We start from the raw sequence: 27,966 nt of genomic DNA on the forward strand, positions 1-27,966 counted from the left end.
AGAGGCTCATTGTCATCCTGTGATATTACATTTTCTCTTGAAGCTACGATGAAAGTATAAAAGGAATCTCCAAAACACAACTTAAAAGTTTATGAAGTACATCTATTTCCTGGAGTTGCCTTCCCCTCTCTATATAAGCACACCGTACACACACACACACACACACATACACACACATTTTATCGAGAATACAAAGATATCATTTACGTGCCAACCTTGATCTACAAACAACACTTCACACATTGCATTTACGTTTATTACATAATGATTTATATGTCATGTAAATTAGCATAATATAACAAATATTATACAATATTCAAGTTACATTATTACTGAACTGTGTAATGAAAGTTCACATGACAAACTCTTTGCTTGGTTTGTTTTGGTTGTAGTCACGTACGTAATTTATACAATCTTAGGGTGCCGTACATTCCCCGTAAACAAATCATGGCAATAGAAACACTTGTAAATATAATAGCAGGGTGTGATATTATTCCCAATCTATACAGAAGACATATATTCTGTTATTGCTAACGGTTCTGGTGGTCTTACACTTAGGTCTAGTACTGGGCTATCTGTCTTCGACCTCAACATGTAGTGTCCTGCAGCCAGTATCAATCCAGATACTCCCATTGTGGCTCCAGCAAAGTAGAACGAACAGTCGTAGCTGCCTGTGATGTCGCGTAGGTGACCTTAGATAAGAATCAGAGGAGGAAGAAAGATAATTTCCATCATTATATTTTTAGTACAATATTACAGAAATTATTAGAAATTTCACTTGAAGTCATTGAAATGATCTTGTATTCGATCCCAGAAACCTTGTTTCCAAGTAAGCATGCACATGGTGGAATGTGATTTGAATGAATGAATGAATGAATGACCCTTTACAAATTAGCATTGTGAAAGTCGGATTGGCTCTGAAAATCGGCAATGGTAAATATAGTTTTTACTGTTCGTAAACACATGGAACAGATTGAACCAGATTTCAAGAAACTCATTGGATATGTAAAATTGTTTTCTATTCTGTAACATTTTAGTTATGACATATGAATAGTTAACGAAAACGTGATAATGTGACCGGTTGTACGCCTTCGGAGTACTCCATATCCTTCGGCTTTTGTTCGGCAACCTTCGGAACACAGACCCGAGGTCTTTTTACAAGACTAATTTCTCGTATAGTTCAAACAACGTTGCAAGAAAGGATTCAGTTCTTCAATAGAAAAACTTGAATTGTATAACTTACCGTTATATTGAGAGCAGCTTTATACTCACTATACATTGACAAGCTTTTTATTTAGTAATCAGAAAGTTTAACATTCTAAGGAACTCGACTGAACAGTTTTGGCAATAAGTAATCTACCATGCGAGTATGTAGACAAAATATCCTAAATACTTATCTGTAGTACATACATATCAAACACTTACCTGATATTATTGGCCCAATTAATTGTCCAAAACTTGACAACAGTAAACCCCAACCAAGCCCAGTGATGAAAGAGGCGTCAGGTAGAATGGATCTAACAGTAACATTGAATTGTGCCGCATATCCACTCCTTGACATACCAATAGCAAAGAGTAACGGTATAGCTGCTCCAAGCGAAGATGTAAATGGTAATAGTAGAACCGATACTCCATTGAGTAAATTTATCAAACTCGTGTACAATATTCTGTTCACACGAAAACGACTGAGTATAAACCCGAAAGTCGGACTTCCTACCAAAAGACCTACACCATTTATGGATAGTAATCTCGCAGTTGTTGACTTTGATTTTACAATACTTAGTACTATAGGGGCTAGATGCACCAACGAGATAGCCTGTCCAACTGAGAAAATGGCTTGACATGAGACTAAGAGCACGTACATGCGGTTTGATGTTAAAAGTCTGAAGTCGAAAAACGTAGAACATGTTTTACAATCTAGACAACAAGCTCTGCACGTGGTACTTCTTGACTTGGAATTCTTGAATCCTACTTCGTCTTCACTCGTCCCCCCAGTTTCTCCCTCAATAATTGGCGTTTGGCCATCTAACACTTCAAAGTCTAAGTTGTCTATCGTGTTTGTACGTTTTGGTTTGGGTCTCTTTATGGATACAATCAATGCCGCAGAAATGAACAAGTTGGCAGACATCCCAGCAAAAACGAGGATTGCACCTCTCCATCCGTAGGCATCGATGCAAAACTGAAAAATCGTAGGCAAAGCCAATGTCCCGACACCTGTTCCCATAAAACCTATTCCACTGGCTAATGGATGTCGTCGCTTGAAGTACAGAGCAACATTTGCTATCACCGGTGGACTTAAAGTACCATACGCTAAACCTGTGTGAAAATGTACAAATATTAATTATTATTCACGCCAAGTTTTTGGTTGATTTTCTGACAATCTAACAAATTCTGCTGGTATGTTGACTTGCGCTGATAATTTACTGTTACAATGAACTAAACCATAGTAGCGGATCAAACTTTTGATCCATGAGAGCGTGTGAGCGGGTCACAGGTGCCTGGAAGTTTGTATCAACTTCCATCTCGAGTATTTAAACCATCGTGGAACAGGGACGGGGACGATACAAACTTCCAGTCACCTATGACCCCTATTACACTCACATGTCTGTAAGGTACATGTGTTCTTCATAATGGGCTAATCTATTGACAAAGACTAAAGTGTGCAATCGAAACCTTCAGGTAACACTTTTCAAGTTTGTATTTTGTCTATAGTGCTTATGTGAATGTTGGCCTCCCTATATCCTACATAATATTTGCAAAGAAGACCGCAAACGTCAAATAAAGACCAAAAATTAAACAAAAGCCGGCTTATCTGAGCTCATTGGTCTTAAACTTATTCATGTTGGACTGTAGGTATGTTGAATATGTATCAGTACACACATGACTATGTTAACATGAACGTGGAACAAGAAAATACACTAAAAACCATACCCCCCATAAAAAACCAAACAACAACAACAACAACAACAACAACAACAACAACAACAACAACAACAACAACCCAAAAACAACAACTTATGAATACTCACCATTAAAAAATCCAAAGGTGACTATCAAATGCCATAACTTTGTTGAAAACGTACTAATTGTCAGGGATAAAAATGAAATTGCTGCACCCACCATTGCTACTTTTCTGAATCCAAATTTCTTGGCACAAGCTGCCGTGATGGGAGCTTTTATTACAACATGGAAGAAATAACAGGTCATTAAAAAAATATTATTGTCGAGATATTCATAGATGTGGTACTCTTTAAGAAGAGAGGCATTGTGGGAAAATACATTTTGATATATTTTATGATTTCGCAATTTAGCTGCATGTTACGCCAAGTGATGCATCTGAGGCTTTCTTCATGTCACTGACCTTCCACTGGAACGGCGGTGTCACCTGGGAGTCAACTTTAAACTTATATTGGTGCTACTTAAACATAAACATAGCCCGTCTGTTGTCGTTGTGTAAGATAAAGTTTTAGATATAATTGTCTACATTTCTTTGAATCATTAATATTAAAGCATTGAATAGTTAAGTAGTTCCAGGAAAAGGTGAAAAGGTTACTCCCATAACGAGTATCCAATGCAAAATAGTGACACTCTATGAAACTGATGAAGTTTCAACTTTACATTTCTCCCTAATCGCATGAGACATAAATAAAACAAAATTATAGTTTTTAAAAACACTCTGAATGACTTATTTGGTAGATATTAAAATTTCTCCCCCCCCCCCCAGTGACGTTTGCATTTAATAAATGAACATGCGCACATTTCTGGAAGAAACTGTATGAACCTTGTATCTTGTAAATTATTGCATATTTTCATATCTTTCGAAGAAAATGTATACAGTTATGATAAAGTATGGAGTTGGGTGCGGCAACGGTCATTCATTGTGTAAATGTGACTATAACTGCATATGTCACCTAGCACAACAAATTGAGTGTGGGACCAACTATGCTGAACGATACATCATTACTTCTACATAGCATCACATGTCCCCTTCTATGCATAGCATTAAAATGTTTAGTGTCACATAAAAGTAATACTTACAAACCATCCAAGTCAAACCCGAGGATAATGACAAAATCCATGATGTCTTCGCAGCACTTTCGTTGAAATATTCGATAAAGGTGATAAAGAAAATCCCAAGAGCAACACTTGTGCCCTTCGCAAAGAAAAGGCGGATGAAAAGTCCCACGACTGACAACCATCCCCAGCAGCCTCCCTCAGGGTGACTCTCAGACTTGGTATACTTGTATTTACTAGTCATGACTGGTGGGAACGCTAGGGATAGAATGGAGAAGACATGTATTAGGATTATCAAATAACTTGAAGGAAAACATCTCGAAACTTTGAAGGTGACGATATATATAGCGGGAATTTTTTCTTCACACAACTTTTTCATTTAATGGTCGACTTTCAAGACCTTTGTGTGACATTTGAGTAGTAGTATATGTCAGGGATGAATACAAACGACGTCATGTGATAACCTTTCAATGCTCTAGCCTAGAGTTCATTGTTTGAATGTTATCACGTGATCTGCTTGTTTCTGTACCTCAATGGACGCTGTCGAAACTGTCAAGCTATCTGTGCCACTGACACGGAAATCAAAATGATGCATGCTGTAAGCTAGCTCTGGATATTTGCACTCAGAGTCCGCACGATGCATAGATTCTGTAGACCCAAACCATTCATTCCCTTGGCCATTTCTATTTGATGTCCATCCTTTCTACACACCTACAAGCGCTTTGACATTTGCCCGCATTATGTTTGGTTAAATGTTTGGTTACAAACATGCATATTTACATATTTAGACAATGGTTAGATCTAGTTCACTGCATAGATGTTGGAGAGAGATAACGTCTATGCTTTGACCTTACATTAATTCTTCTAATCTTACGCTAGCGGACTTTAGGTGTACGTACTGATATTAACACACAGTTTTCGCGCAATGCCATATGTTGACAATTCTATACAGGGCCATACTAATGCAAACAGAATTCAACTGCATTTACAAGATCGTGTATGTGTTTTTTAAATATAATATTTATGTGTCAACTTCTAAATGTGTAATATATGGTATGATGTATCATTAAATATTGGAGGATAAATATGACTTGCCTGACTTACTTATTTCTTAAGTTCTTATTAACGAATATTTACGTGGTTCCAGATCAATCCTATATTGGACTTTGAAGTTTTTTTGAAAACTGCCATCTCATCCGTGTCACCACACGTCCAGATGTCTCAATTTGATGTTCATACAATAGGCTGGCGATGACTGTAATGTATGGCATCCCGCATGCGCCGCGACCTCATGTGTCCTTATCTCTATCTATATATTATGGTTTATTCCACACAAGATGATCTATTATTTGAACTTATGCTGGTGTACGCTACACTTTTTGATAGGTGAAAGCCGGATGGACTGTGCACGCTATTAATTACTTACAAAAATATAATACATTGTAGGCTATAACATATCGCCACTCGCTGTGTTACACACGCGCGCGCACGCACATACACGCTAAAATGGATATTAATACAGATATTAATATTTAAACAATAATGGACTCAAGCAAACTTTGAACGACATAATGGGCGATGCAAGAGCCGAGCCCATTATGGAGTGCAAAGTTTGCTTGAGTCCATTATGGACTGGGAGGGCGTACATTATTGTTAATATTTTATAGTTTTGCCAATTCCAGTGAATTTGTAGACCGAGAAACGCAAAACAACGTATAATATACACAGCGCTGAACATCGTCTGCCATGTTCGGCCCGGAAGCCGAATACTAATCATAGCGACACACGTACGTACACGTACACACACATATACACTTCAATGAACTGCTGTGAACACAAATTTGTTTCATGAATGCGTTGTATTTTTAAACAGTAGAAATGACAATCATAAGTAACAACATACATTTCGAAAAAATACCTAGTCGTATGAAGAAACAGAACAAATCTCATCTCTCATTACGGACATAAGCTTGTATTGTTATGCTCATTCCGGGGCGGAGTACATTATCAGTAATAATGTACAGCGATGACGTCACAAAATTCACTGGAATTGGTAATGCTATAATATAATTATCAATACTGTGCTCGAGGATACGCAATAACTATGGAGTATTAGTGTAGCCTTTTCACCGTCATTGCATCAACTACACTAAATGTTTCGATGAGGCACCCTATGCTTACCTTGCTTGGACTGAGAACTCTACAAAACATTTCATAGAGAATTTATAGGTAGAATAAATCATTCGTTGTTTTTATTTATCAGTTTTTAATCTTTACTTTAAGCGACATGTAATCAGTAAAATATACTTTCCGTGGTAGCTGTAGCAAAGCAAAATGCACAGAACAATACACACGATAGAATAAAAAGAGACTCTGAACCCAGAATTTGTTTGCACCTAATCTCGCCGAGCTCTAGACGCAGAGGACAGAAGCAGAAAGGGAGTAAGTAATGATGACAACGTGATTTGTACTTTTTTTTCTTTTCTTTTTTATAAACAATATTCCATGACTGAGGAAAGTTGTTGTGCTAGTATATAAGTTCTAGATCTAGCAAACACTTAGCTAAAACCCACACCACTTTCTGCTACGAAATGTTACATTTGCTACGCTTCAACTGGCCATGTAGGTAAAATCATGTAAATTTTTCGGTCCCCGTACTTCGAGTCCATGTATCGTTTAGATTTATAAACGTTTACTAGTGTTGTTGGGGCGAGTTGAAAATTGGACGGGTTAAAAATGGGGCGAGTTGAAATTGGGGCGAGTTGAAATGGGACGATTTGAAATTGGGACGAATTGAATCGCAATCGCTAACCAGTACGTACATGTAGAGTCAGCACTACCGTGTCTAGCATTCAATACACTAATAATAAGTCTCTGTGCATTTTCTCATTCATTCATTCATTCATTCATTCATTCATTCATTCATTCATTCATTCATTCATTCATCCATCCATACATTGTTGCTGATAGACAATGATATGAAGGGAAACTCGGACGGCAAAGCAATCAGTATATATGCGCATGCTCTGTTTGACTCCTTGCCAATTCTCCAAAGCTCGTGATGCACGACCTCCAGATCGACATATATATGCAAAGGTCAGTCACATGCGTTCAAAGGTGATTGTGAAGCCATGCTAACCAACAGCTGTGTAAGTTAAAAATATGTCGGCCAGTACGTGCTCTGCTGTTGTTGCTGCTACGGCTGTAGTTGCAGCCGGTGCACACACTATCTACCCCTACTGGTATCGGGATGTCCAGGTGGTAAGACAGACCAGGGCGCTGGAAAACGCCCTCAAAGTATGTGCAGATTCTAAGCTGTTTATCGTGGACCTCTTCGAAGTAGCCGCTGCAAAAACTCCCTACAAACCATTCATTATTTATAATGACACCTTGTACTCCTACCATGATATCGACGTTATGGCAAACAAAATGTCCCACTTTGCTCAGAATCAAGGACTCCACATTGGTGATACAGTGGCTATATTAATGCGGAATGAACCAGCATACATTTGGGCATGGCTAGGGTTTGCTAAATTAGGCATCAAGTGTGCTCTGATTAACTACAATTTGCGTAGTGATTCGTTATTGCACTGTATCGATATATCTGAGGCCAAAACTGTCCTTGTTGGTAAAGGTAGGTGAACGTTCATTTTGCATATTACATATAATGATACTTGTGCTGTTTCAGAAGCCCAGAATCATATATTGATGATTCAGAAGAAAAAGTTATTTGTAAGCACATTGTCCACAGTTTTTTTTTAAATTCGTTTTAAGATTCCTGACGAAGGTCCTCCGTGAAGGACTGAAAAGTAGAAATAAAAGTTTTCAAGTTTAATCAAAGTGGGAGCAAGACCTTGTTCTTTTATATCGATAAGATTTCCACCGATGATGATTACATTGCATATGAAACATGGAGGCAAATGAACTTAAGGTTGTGTATGCCCGTAGGTGAAGACCTGATTCGTGCTGTAAGGGAGATAGAAGATGAACTTCATGATAGACAAATGGGTATCTGGAGTGTTGGCAATAAACTTAGCGACACTGTAACATCAAAGTATATCAGGTACATTGACGACCAATTGACAGCAGCTTCTGACCTTCCACCTTCTCCTACACTACGAAGTGCTATGAATATTCATGATACTATTCTTTACATATTTACGTCTGGAACAACAGGTATGGAAACAAGATTTATGTGGCGACATAAAACAGAAACATTAAAGTATTGTGTTTGGATGAATAGAAAATGTGTCACTTAAGATGCTTTTGCAATCACATAGACATGGTGGGGGGAGTTAGTTACTTGATATGCTAGGATATCTTAAAAGGGAATCTACAAATAGTACCATTCTTAAATGAGGAGACTTGAACATATACTGACTGTTTAACGGTGAAAAGTTTGATTGTATGATAACAATTTATTTCACTCAAATGAGATTGTAAATCAAATAATGTAAATATGTGCTGGGGAACCCCCTCCCGTACCCACCCCCATCTGGCTCCCTCAAACTTCGATTCAACTTATGCCGCCTGATTTCCAATTTTACTAGCTACTTTGGGAATAAGCTGCATTCATTGTTATCTCTCCCTTTTGGAATAAGCTTATGTTATGATGATGATGAAATTAAATTTCAAAATAAAAATTTGTGTTTGTGTTTGTGTTTGTGTTTGTGTTTGTGTTTGTGTTTGTGTTTGTGTATGTATGTATGTATGTATGTATGTATGTATGTATGTATGTATGTATGTATGTATGTACACATGCCTCAATGGAACACTCGACCTCAATTTGTGTAATGTTTGTAGAATGCCAGTTATGACTGTAAAATGGTGGGGGAGGCCCTGGGGTTACGAACATATTTTGAGTCAAGGAGGGGAGGTTACTAAACTTTTCTGGATTTTAAAGCAATTCCACCCCCACCCCCCACCCCGGTCATAAATAATGACGACTCCCAATATTTTCAGTGACCTACATAGCCTCTTCTGTGCCTGCTTCCCTGACTGGTGCTTGAGCATGCGCAACAAGGATAGACATCACTAATTCCCAGACTGTATTCAATATATGCCATAGGCTCTGTGCGTTAACAACAATTAATGTAAGTATATCTTCCCAAGAAATTAAATGTATATTTGCACAATATGAATGACATATTTTCGCATCTTGTATCTCTGAAGGTCTGCCAAAAGCTGCCAGATATCCCAACACTCGATATTTACGTGCCTCGTTTCGCTTCTCATCTATCATTGGCAACAGTGACGTAATTTACATAACAACGCCGCTCTACCACGCTGTCGGATTTTGTCTTGCTGTTGGTGCCGCTATTCGATCAGGTAAGCATCTGAATAGGAGATATGTGGTATTTCTCCAAATACAGTGAATTTCACAATACCATTCAGCTTTTCTGTTTGATACAACCACACAGAAACCAACAAGAAACTACATATGCCACACTTCACACACTTGAAGTATACACACTTCAGAAGTAATAAGCAATGTCTGTTATGTTCCCATTAGCAATATTAAAGGTTCAGGTCAACCTCAGGATTATTGGGAGATGTGATAAATACCTGTTTGCTAGAGCCATTATACTAACCATAGACCCTCCACCAACAACAGGATACGTTGGTGGAGGGTCTATGTACTAACATGCAAAAAAACAAACCATATCGCCACCCCATGACTTGTGAAGTGCATAACCCCTTTACTTAACAAATACGCTGTGCAAATTCTCATTAAATTTTGTCCATAGACCCTAGGGTCTATGATTTGTCTAGATGTATATTGTAAAGAAACCATATCTTTTGCTAAATTGTGTAAAGTTATCAGACTTGTCTTGGCCTTTCATATTTGACATTGAAAACACTTTATTACCTTTGTCTACTAGGTGCTACCTGTGTAATAGCACCAAAGTTCTCTACCAGACACTTCTGGCAAGATTGCTGTAAACACAACGTTACCGTCTTCTTCTATGTTGGAGAACTTTGTCGTTACCTGTTGGCTGCTCCAGAGGTGATAACCAGTTCTTTTGTCCCTTAAGTTTGTAATTTTCGATGACTTCAATTGTGTTCACCAGGTCAAACAATTATAGCTTATAGCAATGTTCAGTTACACTGCTGTACTGTGTTTTTATTTCAGAGACCAGAAGACAAACTACATAAAGTGCGATGCATGATAGGAAATGGACTACAGACAGATATCTGGAACAAATTTCTCTCACGTTTTCACATACATACCATTGCGGAATTTTACGGCGCTACAGATTTGCCCTTCTTTTCTATTAACACTGACAAGGGAAAACCTGGAGTTGTGGGAATGTTTTCACCTTTGTTAAGAGTGAGTGCTATGCAATTGGTCTAGTCTTTAACTGTCAAAAGAAACATGGCAACTCTGTGTATCTTTGGCTATAAGGTGTATCTCATCTTTATTCATTTTAGCTCCCGCTCGGGCATCACCCAAAGTGGACTATTACAATGGGTTCCGTCTGTGTGTGTGTGTGTGTGTGTGTGTGTGTGTGTGTGTGTGTGTGTTTCCCCGTCTGTACTCATCTAAGTCTCAGACCTGAGTCCATATGTTCGATGTGCATAGGCCGATTTCTTTCAAACCTGGTACAACGTTGAAATATTATACTTGACAAATGCACATCACTTTGTTTTTTGACATTCTCAAATTCGACCTATGGAAGCCATATTTGTAGTTAAAGGTCACAATTTATAACATAACTCAAAAACAGTAACACATAGAGATTCCAATCAAGTGTATATCTATCTACTCTTTAAAAACCCACTGAGTCTTACACATGTACCTTCAAGCATACTTACATAGACGATATTTGAAAGTCAGCACCACCATTCATCTGTCAAAAGACATACTTGGATACAGCAGTTTGGTACACGGTGTCCAACATATAAGTAACTCCACGATCTCTTCATTCGTATCTCATTCTCTTGTCCCTATTCTTCCCATAACCCAATTCAATTCATTCATTTCCTTTTCTCATGTTTCTGTACCTTATTTGAAATCACATATGCATATCATACCCATGGGTCACTATAATTTTGCTAATCTGCAGGTGATTAGAGCATCAACCTCATTTTGCAATACCAGATACTCGTTCCTCTATCTCAATAATGGAGGAGTGTGTCTTGACCTAAGTTTTAGGATCCCATCCCCTCACTTAACAGTTAAATTGATGTCAAGTTGTTAGCTTGATTTCAACTTCAAACTTCGTGTACTTTCCCCATACATGCATTTTACCAGCCATTATATGATTATTTTTTTCACCTCGACACCATAAAGAAATATAAATATGAGTTCCCATTAATTGTATACGACCACTTTTCACTGTTAGCAGCTGCCATTACAACTGTACTGTCACGTGTATTGTACTCAAAAGAAATGTATTTCCTTTCTACTTAATATACTATGTGCTAACATAATTGATTACCAGGTGATGTTTTAGTAAAACAAGCCTCTCATCTATATGCAACAGAAATTGGGATCCTTTGAAATAGTTAAATGTGACTATGAAATAGCAGAACCAATTCGTGACTCTAAGGGAAGATGTATTCCAGTTAAGTATGGTGAGTACATGTAAAATCCAGGTTAGTATAAACTGCCAAATCTGAGATATTGTTGACAAGTGGAAGTTTATTTGTCTCTACACGGTGAAACGGAATTCTAATATTCTTAATTCACAACGATGTCCTACGTTAAGCCAGGGTTTGATATCGAAACACTTATTGTAGCAGCTGTAACTCTCGTTGCGTTTAATAATAATATCATTCCCAATAGTTACATTACTCAACCAGACAATATTCATGACTTGAGGGTTTTGTTACTACTCGGCTTTCGACTCGTAGTGACAAAGCTCCTTAGATATTTAAATTAGTATGAATTTAATCTCAGTTGCATGAAATTGAAATAGAACAATCATGTTACTTTCCCTACTATTATCCCATGCAGGTACGGAATCTGAAATTACATATTAAGTATGTTGAAAACCAGTATAGAATTTAATCCAATATCATTAAGAAAACATGATGTTTAGGTACAAATATATTGGCTTCAAATTGCATTACGCGTATACGTCTTATAGATTTCCTTAACACGCGTTTTATTTTTTATTTTTTTCAAGGTGAACCAGGGCTGCTGTTGTCCAAACCATCGGGCCTGAATCAATTCTATGGATACCATGGCAACAAAAAGCTCAGTGAAAAGCGAATACTTCACAATGTTCTTCAAGAAGATGATAAATATATAAATTCTGGTGATCTTATGATGCTAGACAGAAACTTTTATCTGTATTTTGTCGATAGACTAGGAGACACCTTCAGGTAAAGTTTCATCCATGTGCTTGTCCAAAATAAGATGACATACAGACAGTTAGAATACACGTTGAAGTTGCCATTTCCCTTGTATGGCAAACACGTTTGATAATGAAGTATATACATTTACACCCTCTCATCTATTTTCGATAAAGCTCATTTGAATTTTGTCTCATATTTGGCTTGTCAATAGTAGAGAAATCGTGGGTAAAATAACGTCAATTATTAAAAAGGAACAAAATGCTAAAACAACAATTGCTTCCTGATTTTGATTTAAAATTGATTTTAGAATATATAATTCAACGATTTACCGACATAAGGGAATGCCAAAGTAGATGCGTGGGTTCTCTTCAAATCTTGGTGTGTTTCCAAGGGTCCATCTTCATCAAAAGAGAACCATGACAATAAACGACATACAAATGAAGCGAATTAATATCTAAATTTGGAAAGAAGATACGACTGAAATTGTGGTGTCACTGCAAACTGAACTATCATCCAATCTCAACTTCTGTCACGTGATAAATCATTTTCCCCTTTAGAACGACACATCTTCGGCCAATTATTGATTCATAGGTCTTCGCCTGTGTACTCGTTTATTTTCACTTTTTCTTCAAGAATAGGTGGCAAGGAGAGAATGTATCGACGACAGAAGTTGCCCAAGCATTGACTTCGTTTCCCTCTGTACAGGAAGCTATTTTGTATGGCGTTACTGTTCCAGGTAGGTGTCTGTGAAGTTCTTTTGATTTTCCTTTGAAACAAGGACAGACTTGCTTCGCCCCCCCCCCCAACAGTTTGTGTTACAGTGATCCATAGTCAAGGAAATAGACGTATGATCATGATGTTGCCCTCTGGACCAGTCAACACGGGACAATTAATGATATACAATGGTGGATTTTGAAATCGTAATAAGTGCTTGCCATTTTAAACTAATAGTACTGTTGATAATTACATATTAGTTTTGAATGCTATGCGTGCCAATTACTGAAATTGTATTTTGAAATGTTTCAATTACTGTTTTATTTCCTCTATAAATAGGTCACAATGGTCGTGCTGGTATGGCTGCTGTGATCCTAAAAGATGGTTACCATAACTTGGACTTTCACCAACTTTACACTTACCTTCATTCTAAGTTGCCACCTTACGCTTGTCCCAGGTTTATTAGAATACGTCAAACCCTAGATATGACAGGTACCTTCAAGTACACAAAGACGGATCTTATGAAGGAAGGATTTGATCCATCCATCGTCTGTGACGCCATCTTTGTGATGGATAGTAACAGCCAGACGTACAGACTATTGGACAGTGACGTGTACAAAAGTATTACTGTTGGTGCAGCTCGTTTGTGATTGTATTACAAATCCAAGCTTGACAAAAGTGCGACTTTTCATTACATGATAGTACTTTCTTGATATGTTGCCAGATAAAACTCGCCTTGTAGTATAGTCATACAGTCCTCCTTATTGAAATTGATGAAAGGCCTATAGGCTAGCCTTTGTAAGTTAATGTTTACAGTGAAGGGTAATTACTCTCATATACACAAGAAAAAATTTATATCATATTTTTTAGAATTCGGTTTGTGTTGGATGGCGAAGGGCTTAATCTTTGTCACATATTAAAATGTTCTCGCAATATTCTACTTACTGAAGCATACTTAGACATCATTTTTAGTTAACTAAACTCCATCCTTGTATTAAGACACAACCTATAAAGGATTTCGATCTGTAATTTAGTGTACAAAAGCCGAGAAAATTCCTGGCATGCAATCAATTGTTCTATCAATGCTAGAAGACAATAGGGAACTTGCAAACCCACCATGTTGAATATTGCATCATAGGAAATGTGATAATAAATACTAATCAAATAGTATTGTAAAGAATGTTACATTGTTTGTAACCACAAATAATCAATTCACCCTGACCATTGTGTGAGGGTTTTTTATCGGTAGCTCCAGATTAGGTATTACAGTAACCACAGATAATCCCATAGGCCATTGCGCCTGAGCATGCTCAGTCTGGATTGCAAGTTCCCTATTGCAGTGTCACTGAAGGCATGCATCATCATCACAAGCTTACTAGACAAGTTTGAGTAAGTATTGTCACTTGAGTACAAAGCATACAATCATTATCAGAACGATTACGTCATCCTTTATGATTATATGTGAACCAATCATATAAACAACTTTATAACTTGAATGTCTAAGTTTAGAAAGTACTTTATCGAACAGATTAGCTACAGATTTTATGATCGTATGCATAGAAATTGTGATGTAAAGAAATGTTTCCAGGAATTTTTCAATCAATAAATATAAAGGCAAGACTGGATTTCCGGCGATCGAGTAAACCCAGAAAATACAGACAGAAATTGTATAATGTAAACGAATTTTTTCCATGAATTTAGACTGGGTCTGGATTTCGATCCAGGCGGTAGATGTGAATGACAACTTGTATAATAAATATTATAGTATTTCTTATTCCCTTGTACTTAATTGAGTGATCTCGGTGTCAGAGTGTGTGACAAAAGTGGTAATTAAATGACTCTGGTCACAAGAACCAAACCTAGGTACATGATTTCGATTGACCTACGTTCTTGATTGCATATCATCGACGATTTTGTCCTAAAGTTAGCTACGATTGCGACACTCCTCGCAAGTTGTAAGCTATAGCCCATGCGTAAATATACATACTGGTTTTCTCATGAACTGTGAACATTACTGTGAAGGAGCCGTGTCAAGGTCAGACGATCACGTTTCCGTTCACCATTGTTCTTTTTAACTTGATAGTGAACATACTAGTATATATTAACGCAGCTCCCATATTCACAAACATGGCAGTCAGTAAACGATCTGTTGTTGCTGCTGGTACTGCTGTAGTGGCGGCCGGTGCACACACTCTCTACCCCTATTTGTATCGGGATATCCAGGTGATACGACAGACCAGGACAGTGGAAAACGCTGTTAAAAGATGTGCAGATGCAAACACTTTCGTTGTTGACCTCTTTGAAGAAGCCGTTGTACAAACTCCCTACAAACCATTCATTATTTATAATGACACCTTGTACTCCTACCATGATATCGACGTTATGGCAAACAAAATGTCCCACTTTGCTCAGAAGCAAGGACTCCATATTGGTGATACAGTGGCTATATTAATGCGGAATGAACCAGCATACATTTGGGCATGGCTAGGGTTTGCTAAATTAGGCATCAAGTGTGCTCTGATTAACTACAATTTGCGTAGTGATTCGTTATTGCATTGTATCAATATATCTGAGGCCAAAACTGTCCTTGTTGGTAAAGGTAGGTGACACTATATGTCGTAGATTTGAAAGTCAGATCACGGATCATTGCTGATCATTACTCCATTCACAGAGATGTTTGAACTATGATTTAATTTAGGCTATTCGTATGCATTTTCAAATCCGTTACTACACTAGTGGATTTCAGCTTCCATATTATAAGTTATACATCTGGAGGGCATACAGTACGTACATTTAGTACTATAGTAGAGAATCAGGACTTGGTTCAATAATGCCAGATAACACTTTGACATTCTGCCATCTTACTAAAGTCACCGCTTTCCTGATTTATTTCAACCATGACACAATAACCATTACTTAACACGTTCATGTCTCAGTGGAAACCTGCCAGTCCCTAAGGTAAAGCTCACGGTCAGCAAACACAACTTCAAATATGCTTGTACTCAGCACTGGAATTCACTCCTAACAACAATAAAACTTATTTCTAATAGACACCAATTAAAAAAACAGTTAAAAATACATCTTTTCACAGAGTAATGGTTTTTTTTTTGTAACTTGCCAAATGTTCCTTTGTACTTAGACTTATCCGCATTTTCCAATTAGCCCTCTAGTCACATTGTATTCATTTCACATTTCTTGTAAATAGTAGTTTTTAGTAGTTACATTGTATTTCACTATTTCTCGTTTCAAGTATTATAATTTAAGTAGTAGGTTGGATCATGGACACGACTAGGTATGCTTACCTATTTCCATGGTCCCCACCAAAGTTAATATATTTTATTAGCATTTTTTTTTGTATTCGAATTTTTGTCTTTTCTTTCGCTATTGTTTAACTTAGGTGAAATAAAGATTCATTCATTCATTCATTCATTCATTCATTCATTCATTCATTCATATAAACACAACAACCGATGCTGACTCCGTTATTCCGCCTCTTTCAATTCGACCTAAATTTCAAATGTTTCAACCGTGACATACAAACCTGAGAGCTGGTTAACCTTTACCCTCTGACTGTATTAGAGACCTTTCCTCCCTTGTTAAGATTAACCCAGTCTCTGTCTATAGACACACAATTCTGTTGCATACAATGTTGAAATATCATTTCTCCAAAGGTGATGACCTCGTCCAAGCTTTAAAAGAGATTGGAAATGAACTCCAGGATAGACAAGTGAGTATCTGGAGTGTTGGCAATAAACCCATTCATACAGATAATCACATCAAATGTATTGATGATGAATTGGCAGCATCGCTTAATGTCACACCTTCTCGGACTCTCCGAAGTACTGTCGGAATCCACGATTCTCATCTATATATCTTTACGTCAGGGACAACAGGTAGGAATGTCATACAGTCGCCAAGTATAAATCGTGGAACTCGGTGTGTAATGGGAGTTTAATAGGAGTCAGACTGGTAATGAAATTGGATATGGTACCTATGCATAAAGATTCCATATTAATTCCGTACATTTTTAATATATTCCTTATATTGTATATATTCCTTAAAATAAAATATCAATATATTCACAATTTAGTTTACCACAAAAAGAAATATTATTAATAATAATGATAATAAGAAGAAGGAGAATGTTGGTTTTTATATAGTGCTTTCCCACCCGCCAGTCTGGGTGCTCAAAGCGCTTTAAAATTATTATCCCTGGCTCGGATCTATAACGGCACAACGACCCTCTTTTATACTTCTTCAACTCCCTGGGGAGCATACGATCTAATGCAGCCTTTATAAGTGCATAGGATTAAAGCACTCACATTGCAACATTTATCCTACCATATCCCAAACTTACTATAAAGCTGGGTTGACTAAGGCATATTCATGGTTCAAATCTGGCCCAAGGACTTTAGCCACTCAGAAACAAACGGCATCGATGAGAATCGAACCTGCAACCTGCGAATTCCAAGCCGGCCACTCTAACCAATCGCCCATCATGGCTCCATAATGAAAAGATAACTGAACTTAAAGAATATTAGTGTGGATAGAAAATCATGTTCATTTTTTCACTTCATAGATTCATAATTGTATTACTTACATTTTGCATTTGTTTTTATATTTTCAAAGGTCTTCCTAAGGCTGCAAAGTATACACACAGCCAGTCTCTACGTAGTTCATATCGTTTCTCACGCTTCGTTCGCAAAACTGATGTTGTATATCTATCAACGCCTCTCTACCATTCCCTTGCATTCTGCCTTGGTCTAGGGACTGTAATTCAATCAGGTAGGCTCTTTAAGTTTAAGTTTAAGAAGTGTAAGGTATACATTTATCAAAATATTGCCAACGTTCACTAGTCGAGCGTCATGACTACTTTGATAGTTTTAACTAATATTTTCATTTTTTGTCTAGGTACAACTTGTGTGATAGCACCAAAATTCTCTACCAGACATTTTTGGGAAGATTGCTGTAAGCACAACGTTGCTGTTTTCTTCTATGTTGGTGAACTTTGTCGATATCTGTTAGCAGCCCCAGAGGTGTGTGGATTTTAAGGTCTTTTTTCTTTCTCTTTCAATTATTTAACGTTTTCCTTACCATAACAACAGGTAGTGATGCTTTATTACAGTCTTGTACTAAAGGAGGTTAGGTTTGCGTTACACTTCTCTGTGTTCTTGTGTCATTTCAGAGACAGGAAGACACCCTGCACAATGTACGATGCATGATAGGCAATGGCGTACAGGCTGATATCTGGACAAAGTTCCTCACTCGTTTTAATATACCAATTATTGGAGAGCTATACGGCGCAACTGAACTGCCATTTCTGTGTATCAATACGGACAAGAACAACCCTGGAGTCGTTGGCAAATTTTCACCCCTTCTAAGGGTAAAGGCACACATTGTTTCGAGCTGTGGGACCTAATAAAAAATGTGTTTTCGTTCCTTATTTTAGGCACAGCTGAACCGCGCTCCAGTAGTGTTAGATGTATGGTGAAATGACGTCTGTCTCTGGATAGGCTCAACATTTTGTAGTAATCTTTCTTGAGATGAGTAGATAAAGAATTATTTATGACATGCAAATTAGGTCAGAACATTTGATTAATAAAAAAGATCTCGAAATCAGTAAATAGTGGACACATCGGTTTGGAAATCAAATTATAGACACACTGTTGGTACGGTGATGTTTCTTTGTGTTTCTAGATGATGAGGTATTCATTAAATGTAAAAATAGTATTTTGATCATAGACTACAAACGTTGATAAATTGATTTCAATATACCAGCTGCAATTCAATACAATTGGCATCGCTTTAATGTTAACATCCAATCACTGGATTTAGGTTTATATGTCTACTTCATTTTACTTTACCTTAAGTCAACTACATTGTACCACAGTTAGATGTTATTCCCCCAATATTTTTCTTCGTTCAGCCAAGGAAAATACCAGTGACCTAAGGGGACTTTGTTATGTCACGAGTATTTTCAGGTTGAATGAAGAAAAATATTGGAGAATAACATGATTATATCAGCGCCAGTGTTGAACTCAATTCGAAAACAGCCTGAGTCTCAAGCGTGTGATGTAGCTTGTTAAAATGACGACACCCTTTTGCTGACAATGACACCCAATTCATTATAATATTCACCACACGACGGACAATCTTTGAAGTTCGACAGTGTTACAGTACTAGATTCAATAACCTCAAATAATCATAAAAGATTCCTTTGAATGAGTTAGTATGTATGCGAGATCAATTCATGGACTATAAGTCACTCTTATGTACATTCATGATCAATCCAACTTGCAGATGTCGAACAATGTTGATATATTATTGGAGGAAAAAGGCGGGGGGAAATGACCGGGCAATGGACGTGGGGAGGGGGCAACGGTCCAGGGGGTAAAAGGCCGGGGGGAAAAGGTCTAGGGCAACGGGCCAGGGGACAAAGAGCCTAGAGCTGTAGAACGACCAGAGTATATATTCCATGTTGTTTGTTCAACTTGGCTCATGCATGATATAATCACTATTGAATTAGTGTTACTGTAACTGTCACTCACTGTCACGGTCACTTTCATTGTCACTTACACATTATCTATTATCTCTGTAATAGAAATATGGAAGCTTTGAGATTGTGAAGTGTGACTTTGAAACAGCAAAACCTATCCGTGACTTAAAGGGAAGATGTATTCCAGTAAAATGTGGTGAGCAAAATTACCTCCTTATATGTATTCTCCTTTGAAATCAATACATATTGGGAATATGGAACGTTCATAGGTTGAGGCCTTTAGAGCAAACTGTGAAGTACAACAGGCATTGATTTCTGACTATTTTGATGGATGTGTTTCCAATTTAGTAAATCTTACTCTTGGAAGTAAAATGTGATAAGATATTTAAAAAGAGAACAAATCAACCATTCTAAATCAAAATGTATGTATGTGCCTAGTTGTCTTATTATGTAAATGTTACTGTCCGTCATTCGTGTAGATCATAATATTCATTATTACAATTTGCACCTGTAGGTGAACCAGGAATGTTGTTAGTAAGGACAACAGACCTTAACCGATTCTACGGATACCTTGGTGACAAGACACTGACCGAGAAAAAGATTATCCGAAATGTTCTTCAAGACGGTGATCAATATGTTAATTCTGGTGATCTTTTAATGCTCGACAAGAATTATCATCTTTATTTTGTCGATAGACTAGGAGATACTTTCAGGTATGTTATTACTCCACTTCCGTCAGATAACCTTGAGATTATAGAAATTATTGTGATAATTATAGTCCATAACACGTGAAGACTGAAGCCATCATTTCTATCACCACAGTTTCATTTGTGCGTGAGATAAAATCTTATCTTCAAAACGTTGACATACATGTCGCGATCCATATTACTATAATACTTAGATTAAATTATTAACTCAGTGATGTGTCATGACTTCCGTGATCCTGAGTAAGGATCTTGGCGCTGTCAATGAATGAGAAATGTTTATTTGGAACGTTGTATTCAGACCATTTCACCAAGTTCTGAATGGTTCTGTGACAACAGTTACATTTATACTATTTACAATACATTTACAGTGACATTTATACTATGTGTTATAACAACAGGTGGCAAGGAGAGAATGTATCCACTTCAGAAGTTGCTCAGGTGTTAACCTTATTCCCCTCAATACAGGAAGCTATCGTGTATGGCGTTACTGTTGCAGGTAAGAGCCATTCATCTCCATGTTTGAATCATGCTTGTTGAAATATTTGCCTACCACAACGTTCGTGCGTGTGATTCCACCATTGAAATTTGATGAACGGATAGTTTAGATCTGGAAATTTATGAAGTATCAAAATGTCTTATAAGATATATACACTATCCTCTTCTGTCATCGAATCGCCTTCGACATATTCATTCAACACATGACTTAGAGATCACTTTTAAATCAGTAGTATATCTTAACCTTGGCCCCCATTAGCATGTTATTCCTAAGGAGGCATTGCCAATTATGTATCCAAGATCCCGACAAAGATCCCGAGCCAGATCCAGACCTTGGCATTTTATTATGCGACCATTGCAACTTTTTTACTTGTTATAGATCAGCTGGATTCCTTGCTAAATAAAAGCAATTTTATTGTCAAAACGTGTTGTTTGAATATATAGTTAGAAGTTCAGTTTAGTTGACTAATAATATTATTCAAATAAATTGTAAGTCTAAAAATTCTTTAGTTTGATCAACGAATTCTATAGTGAACAATTTGTCATTTTGCAGTGGTCATGCGAGAAGTGTTGTCAATAATCTGCTTGTCCTTTGTAGAAAATAAAGTCGTCTATTACTTTGAAAGCTTCTGTGCGTACCAAACAAAACTACTCTTTATTATAAGTTCCATTTTCTGTTGTATTTCCTCTCTATATAGGTCACAATGGTCGTGCTGGTATGGCTGCTGTTATCCTAAAAGATGGTTACCATAACTTTGACTTTCACCAACTTTACACTTACCTTCATTCTAAGTTGCCACCTTACGCTTGTCCAAAGTTTATTAGAGTACGTCAAACCTTAGATATGACAGGTACCTTCAAGTACACAAAGAGGGATCTCATACAGGAAGGGTTTGATCCATCCATCGTCTGTGACGTCATCTTTGTAATGGATAGTAACAGCCAGACGTACAGACTATTGTACAGTGACGTGTACAAAAGTATTACTGTTGGTGCAGCTCGTTTGTGATTGTATTATAAATCCAAGCTTGAGAAAAGTGCAAACTTTCATTATATGCCTGATAAAGTGTACAAATGAAGTCACATTGTAGGATAGTCATACAGTCCTCCTTATTGAAATTGATGAAAAGCTTATAGGTTTGCCTTTGTAAGTTAATTTTTACAGTGCAGGGCAATTACTGTCATATGCGCAAGCAAATTCTTGTTATCATATCATTCAGAATTTGGCTGGTGTTGGTGTTGGATATTAGTTAAGGGCTTAATTTTTGCCATATACTGAAACGTACTCGCACTATTTTGCTTACTGAAGCATACTAAGACACCATTTTAGTTAACTTGTCTCCATCCTTGTATTGAGACATAACGTATAAACGAACTCAGTCCGTAATTTAGTATACAAAAGCCGAGGAAATCCATACTATTAGACTCCTGTTCTATCAATGCTAGAAGACAATCATAATGTTATAGAAGGCATACATCACGATTATAAGCTTTAATACTGGACAAGTAAGTTTTGTCACGAGTACAAAGCATACAATCATTATCAGAACGAATACATCACCCTTTATCTATGAATATATGTGAACCAATTATATTAACAAATTTATGACTTGAATGTCTAAGTTTAGAAAGTACTTTATCGAATATGTTAGCTACAGATTGTATGATCGTATAGATAGAAATTGTGTAATGTAAACAAATGTTTTCAGGAATTTTTCAATCAATAAAAATAAAGGCAAGACTGGAGTTCCGGCGATCGAGGAAGCTCAGAAAATATATGTAAAATGCGATAACGAATAGTGTAGTTTTAGTTATTCCCTTGTGCTTAAGTCATCTCCGTATCAGAATGTGTGATACATATAAGAGACAAAAGTAGTTTTACTGGATGGCCATCAAGAACCAAAACGTGGCACATGCTTTCGTTTGACCTCAGACCACTATTAGGTTTGACATGTGTTGTGGATTGCATTTCATCGACGATTTTGCCCAAACGTTAGCTACGATTGCGACACTCCTCACAAGTTGTATGCCATAGCCCATGCGCTGGGTTTCTCATGATCCATAAATATGAACTGTGTGGAAAGCCAAAGGTCAAACTGTCACATTTCCTATTCACTCATTTTGTCGCAGCTCCGGACCACGGACAAAGATTATTGCCACTTTCTCATTGTCTCAAAACGTCACAAACATGTCGGTCAGTAAACGATCTGCTGTTGTTGCTGGTGGTGCTGCTGCTGTAGTGGCAGCCGGTGCACACACTCTCTACCCCTACTGGTATCGGGATATCCAGGTGATAAGACAGGCGAGGGCACTGGAAAACGCTGTTAAAAGATGTGCAGATGCACACATTTTCGTTGTTGACCTCTTTGAAGAAGCCGCTGTAAAAACTCCCTACAAACCATTCATTATTTATAATGACACCTTGTACACCTACAATGATATCGACATCATGGCAAACAAAATGTCCCACTTTGCTCAGAAGCAAGGACTCCATATTGGTGATACAGTGGCTATATTAATGCGGAATGAACCAGCATGTGTATGGGCACGGCTAGGGTTTGTCAAATTAGGCATCAAGTGTGCTATGATTAACTACAATTTGCGTAGTAATTCCCTCTTGCACTGTATCAATATATCTAAGGTCAAAGCTGTCGTTGTTGGTAAAGGTAGGTGACAATTACATGTCGTAGATTTTGAAAGTCAGATCACTGATCATTACTGATCATTACTCCATTCACAGAGGTGTTTGAACTGTGATTTGCTTGACGATAATTATATACATGTTCACATCCGTACTTGCGCTACTCGATTTCAGCTTTCGGGGTATGGGTTAGAATATAACCATATGGTAAATCATAAATCTGTAGGGCATGCAATACATTTAGAAGAGAATCAGGACTTGACTTTGACTTAGACTTTAGGCTTTAGACTTGATAATCCCAGATAACGATATACTATAGGCTCTGCCATTTTACTTACGTCACTGGTTTTCCTGATTTATTCCGTCCTTGACACAATAACCATATAAGCACAACAACCGATGATGACTCTATTCGCAGTCGCTTTCTGCCTCTTTTATATTCGACCCGAACTTTAAAAGTTTCAACCGTGACACACAAACCACAGAGCTGGTTAACCTTTACCCTCTGACTGCATTGGAGACCCTTTCCTCCCTTGCTAAGATTAACCCAGTCTCTGTCTATAGACACACAATTCTGTTGCATACAATGTTAAAATATCATTTCTCCAAAGGTGATGACCTCGTCCAAGCTTTAAAAGAGATTGGAAATGAACTCCAGAATAGACAAGTGAGTATCTGGAGTGTTGGCAATAAACCCATTCATACAGATAATCACATCAAATGTATTGATGATGAATTGGCAGCATCGCCTAATGTCAGACCTTCTCGGACTCTTCGAAGTGCTGTCGGAATCCACGATTCTCATCTATATATCTTTACCTCAGGGACAACAGGTAGGAATGTCATACAGTCGCCAAGTATAAATCATGGAACTCGGTGTGTAATGTTGTGAGTGTAATAGGAGTCAGACTGGTAATCACATTGAACTGAATATACAATAAGTATTTATAAAGATATAATTTTAATTGTAAACAGATTCCCTTTTAACTGTGTACATGTTTGATTTATGTTTGTCTATATGTATTCCTTAAAAATATTACTGATATTGAAAATATTAACATATTCAAAATGCAGTTTACAACAAAAGGAAATGAAATATACATAACTGACATTAAAGAATATTATTATGGATAGAAAATTATGTTTAGTTTTTTTCAATTTATAGATTGCATTACTTATGTTTTGTATTTTTTTTCAAAGGTCTTCCTAAGGCTGCAAAGTATACACACAGCCAGTCTCTACGTAGTTCATATCGTTTCTCACGTTTCGTTCGCAAAACTGATGTTGTATATCTATCGACGCCCCTCTACCACGCCCTTGCATTCTGCTTTGGTCTAGGGACTGTAATTAAAGCAGGTAGGCTCTTCAAGTTTACGTTCCATCGCTAGTTTATCAAAATATTATTAGAATTCACTAGTCGAGTGTCATGATTATTCTTCTTTGATATTTTTAAACTGAAAACGTAATATTCCTTTTTTTCTAGGTGCAACTTGTGTGATAGCACCAAAATTCTCTACTAGACATTTTTGGGAAGATTGCTGTAAGCACAACGTTACTGTTTTCTTCTATGTTGGTGAACTTTGTCGATATCTGTTAGCAGCCCCAGAGGTGTGTGGATTTTATTTTCGTTTTACTTTGTCTTTCAATGATTTGACTTTGCCCATACCATAACAACAGGTAGTGATGCCTTATTACAGTCTTGTACTAAAGGAGGTTAGGTTTGCGTTACACTTCTCTGTGTTCTTGTGTCATTTCAGAGACAAGAAGACACCCTGCACAATGTACGATGCATGATAGGCAATGGCGTACAGGCTGATATCTGGACAAAGTTCCTCACTCGTTTTAATATACCAATTATTGGAGAGCTATACGGTGCAACTGATCTGCCATTTCTGTGTATCAATACGGACAAAGACAACCCTGGAGTCGTTGGCAAATTTTCACCCCTTTTAAGGGTAAAGGCATACATTATTTCGAGCAATGGATCTATTCAAAGAATGTACTTTCATTTATTATTTTAGGGACAACTGAACCGTGATCCAGTAGTGCTATAAGCATGGTGAAGTGTCTGTCTGTACATAGGCCTGAACTTTTTCAGGAATGTTTCTTGAGATGAGTAGATAAAGAATTGTTTATGACATGCAAATTAGTTCTAAAAGTTTGATTAATAAAAAGATCTTGGTTTGGAAATCGAATTATATATATATATATATATATATATATATATATATATATATATATATATATATATATATATATATATATATATATATATATATATATATATATACAGTTGGTACGGTGATGTGTCTTTGTCTTTCTAGATGATGAGGTATTCATTAAATGTAAAAACAGTATTTTGATCAAAGACTGCAAACGTTGGTAGATTGATTTAAATATATCAGCTGCACTACAATACCATTGGCACCGCTTTAACCACACAATCACTAGATTAGGCTTACGTGTCTATTTCATTTTACTTTACTACAAGTCAACTACATTGACACGCGTTGTCCTGACATAGACCAGTGTGACGTAGAACGACCAGAGTATATATTCCATGTTTTTTGGTCAACTTGGCTCGTGCATGATATAATCACTATTGAATTAGTGTTACTATAACTGTCACTGTCACGGTCACTTTCATTGTCACTTACACATCATCTATTATCTCTGTAATAGAAATATGGAAGCTTTGAGATTGTGAAGTGTGACTATGAAACAGCAAAACCTATCCGAGACTCTAATGGAAGATGTATTCCAGTTAAATGTGGTGAGCAAAATTACTTTTAATTTTATTTTCAACTAAATCCTGCAAAACCTCCTCAAATGTATTCTCCTTTGAAATCAATACAGATTGGGAATATGTGAAATATGACCTTTCTTGGCACGTTCATAGGTTGATGCCTTTACAACAGGCATTAATTTTGACTATTTTGATGGATGTGTTTGTAATTAAGTAAATCTTACTCTTCGAAGTACAATATTAGATTTAAAATGCGAACAAATCAACCATTCTAAATCAAAATGTATGTATGTGCCTAGTTGTCTTATTATGAAAATGTTACTGTCCGTCATTCGTGTAGATCATAATATTCATTGTTACAATGTGCACCTGTAGGTGAACCAGGAATGTTGTTAGCAAGGACGTCAGACCTTAACCGATTCTACGGATACCTTGGTGACAAGACACTGACCGAGAAAAAGATTATCCGAAATGTTCTTCAAGACGGTGATCAATATGTTAATTCTGGTGATCTTTTAATGCTCGACAGGAATTATCATCTTTATTTTGTCGACAGACTAGGAGATACTTTCAGGTATGTTATTACTCCACTTCCGTCAGATAACCTTGCGATTATAGAAATTATTGTGATAATTATAGTCCATAACACTTGAAGACTGAAGCCATCATTTCTATCACCACAGTTTCATTTGTGCGTGAGATAAAACGTTGATATGTATTACATGTCGCGATCCATATTACTATAATACTTAGATTAAATTATTAACTCAGTGATGTGTCATGACTTCGTGATCCTGAGTAAGGATCTTGGCGCTGTCAATGAATGAGAAATGTTTATTTGGAACGTTGTATTCAGACCATTTCACCAAGTTCTGAATGGTTCCGTGAAAACAGTTACACTTATACTATTTTTAATACATTTACAGTTACATTTATACAATGTGTTATAACAACAGGTGGCAAGGAGAGAATGTATCCACTTCAGAAGTTGCTCAGGTGTTAACCTTATTCCCCTCAATACAGGAAGCTATCGTGTATGGCGTTACTGTTGCAGGTAAGTCCCATTCATCTCCATGGTTGAACCATGTTTCTTGTATTTGCCTACCACAACTTTCGCGCACGTGATTCCACCATTGAAATTTGATGAACGGATAGTTTAGATCTGGAAATTTATGAAGTATCAAAATGTCTCGTATAACCATGACATTTTATTATGCGATTATTGCAACTTATTTGGTTGTTATAGATCAGCTGGGTGCCTTGCAGAATAAAAGCAATTCCATTGTTAAAACGTGTTGTTTAAATGTATAGTTAGAAGTTCAGTTTAGTTGGCTGATAATATTTAATTTAATCGTAAATTAGTCTAAAAGTTCTTTAGTTTGATCAACGAATTCTATAGTGAACAATTTGTCATTTTGCAGTGGTCATGCGAGAAGTGCTGTTAATAATCTGCTTGTCCTTCGTAGAAAATAAAGTCGTCTATTACTTTGAAAGCTTCTGTGCGTACCAAATAAAACTACTCTTTATTATAAGTTCCATTTTCTAATGTATTTCCTTTCTATATAGGTCACAATGGTCGTGCTGGTATGGCTGCTGTGATCCTAAAAGATGGTTACCATAATTTTGCCTTTCACCAACTTTACACTTACCTTCATTCTAAGTTGCCACCTTATGCTTGTCCCAGGTTTATTAGAATACGTCAAACCCTAGATATGACAGGTACCTTCAAGTACACAAAGACGGATCTCATGAAGGAAGGGTTTGATCCATCCATCGTCTGTGACGTCATCTTTGTGATGGATAGTAACAGCCAGACGTACAGACTATTGGACAGTGACATGTACAAAAG

At 37.0% G+C, this 27,966-nt stretch overlaps 4 protein-coding genes across 4 annotated transcripts; 3 read left to right on the plus strand and 1 right to left on the minus strand.

The window, feature by feature from the left end:
* Nucleotides 1–501: 501 nt before the first annotated feature.
* Nucleotides 502–5,168, minus strand: LOC144443105 (monocarboxylate transporter 12-like). Its single transcript, XM_078132477.1, has 5 exons — nucleotides 5,119–5,168; nucleotides 4,039–4,272; nucleotides 3,030–3,173; nucleotides 1,426–2,316; nucleotides 502–692 (listed from the first exon to the last, which is right to left on the minus strand). The coding sequence occupies exons 2-5, from the start codon at nucleotides 4,256–4,258 to the stop codon at nucleotides 502–504; spliced, it is 1,446 nt and encodes a 481-aa protein (XP_077988603.1). The 5' UTR covers nucleotides 4,259–4,272; nucleotides 5,119–5,168.
* A 2,008-nt stretch (nucleotides 5,169–7,176) lies between these two features.
* Nucleotides 7,177–13,682, plus strand: LOC144443106 (long-chain fatty acid transport protein 6-like). The gene is made up of 9 exons (XM_078132478.1): nucleotides 7,177–7,648; nucleotides 7,963–8,190; nucleotides 9,187–9,342; nucleotides 9,897–10,021; nucleotides 10,148–10,345; nucleotides 11,502–11,592; nucleotides 12,147–12,345; nucleotides 12,957–13,054; nucleotides 13,372–13,682. Exons 1-9 carry the CDS (start codon nucleotides 7,177–7,179, stop codon nucleotides 13,680–13,682), a joined length of 1,878 nt encoding a protein of 625 aa, XP_077988604.1.
* A 1,477-nt stretch (nucleotides 13,683–15,159) lies between these two features.
* Nucleotides 15,160–21,739, plus strand: LOC144443107 (long-chain fatty acid transport protein 2-like). Its single transcript, XM_078132479.1, has 9 exons — nucleotides 15,160–15,631; nucleotides 16,704–16,925; nucleotides 17,662–17,817; nucleotides 17,944–18,068; nucleotides 18,218–18,415; nucleotides 19,634–19,724; nucleotides 20,043–20,241; nucleotides 20,634–20,731; nucleotides 21,429–21,739. The coding sequence occupies exons 1-9, from the start codon at nucleotides 15,160–15,162 to the stop codon at nucleotides 21,737–21,739; spliced, it is 1,872 nt and encodes a 623-aa protein (XP_077988605.1).
* A 1,179-nt stretch (nucleotides 21,740–22,918) lies between these two features.
* LOC144443108 (long-chain fatty acid transport protein 6-like) lies at nucleotides 22,919–27,959 on the plus strand. The gene is made up of 9 exons (XM_078132480.1): nucleotides 22,919–23,396; nucleotides 23,983–24,204; nucleotides 24,572–24,727; nucleotides 24,855–24,979; nucleotides 25,129–25,326; nucleotides 26,054–26,144; nucleotides 26,493–26,691; nucleotides 27,074–27,171; nucleotides 27,802–27,959. Exons 1-9 carry the CDS (start codon nucleotides 22,919–22,921, stop codon nucleotides 27,825–27,827), a joined length of 1,593 nt encoding a protein of 530 aa, XP_077988606.1. The 3' UTR covers nucleotides 27,828–27,959.
* The last annotated feature ends 7 nt before the right edge of the window (nucleotides 27,960–27,966 follow it).

This window comes from Glandiceps talaboti, chromosome 12 (assembly GCF_964340395.1).
Source record: "Glandiceps talaboti chromosome 12, keGlaTala1.1, whole genome shotgun sequence".
NCBI classification, from domain to species: domain Eukaryota; kingdom Metazoa; phylum Hemichordata; class Enteropneusta; family Spengelidae; genus Glandiceps; species Glandiceps talaboti.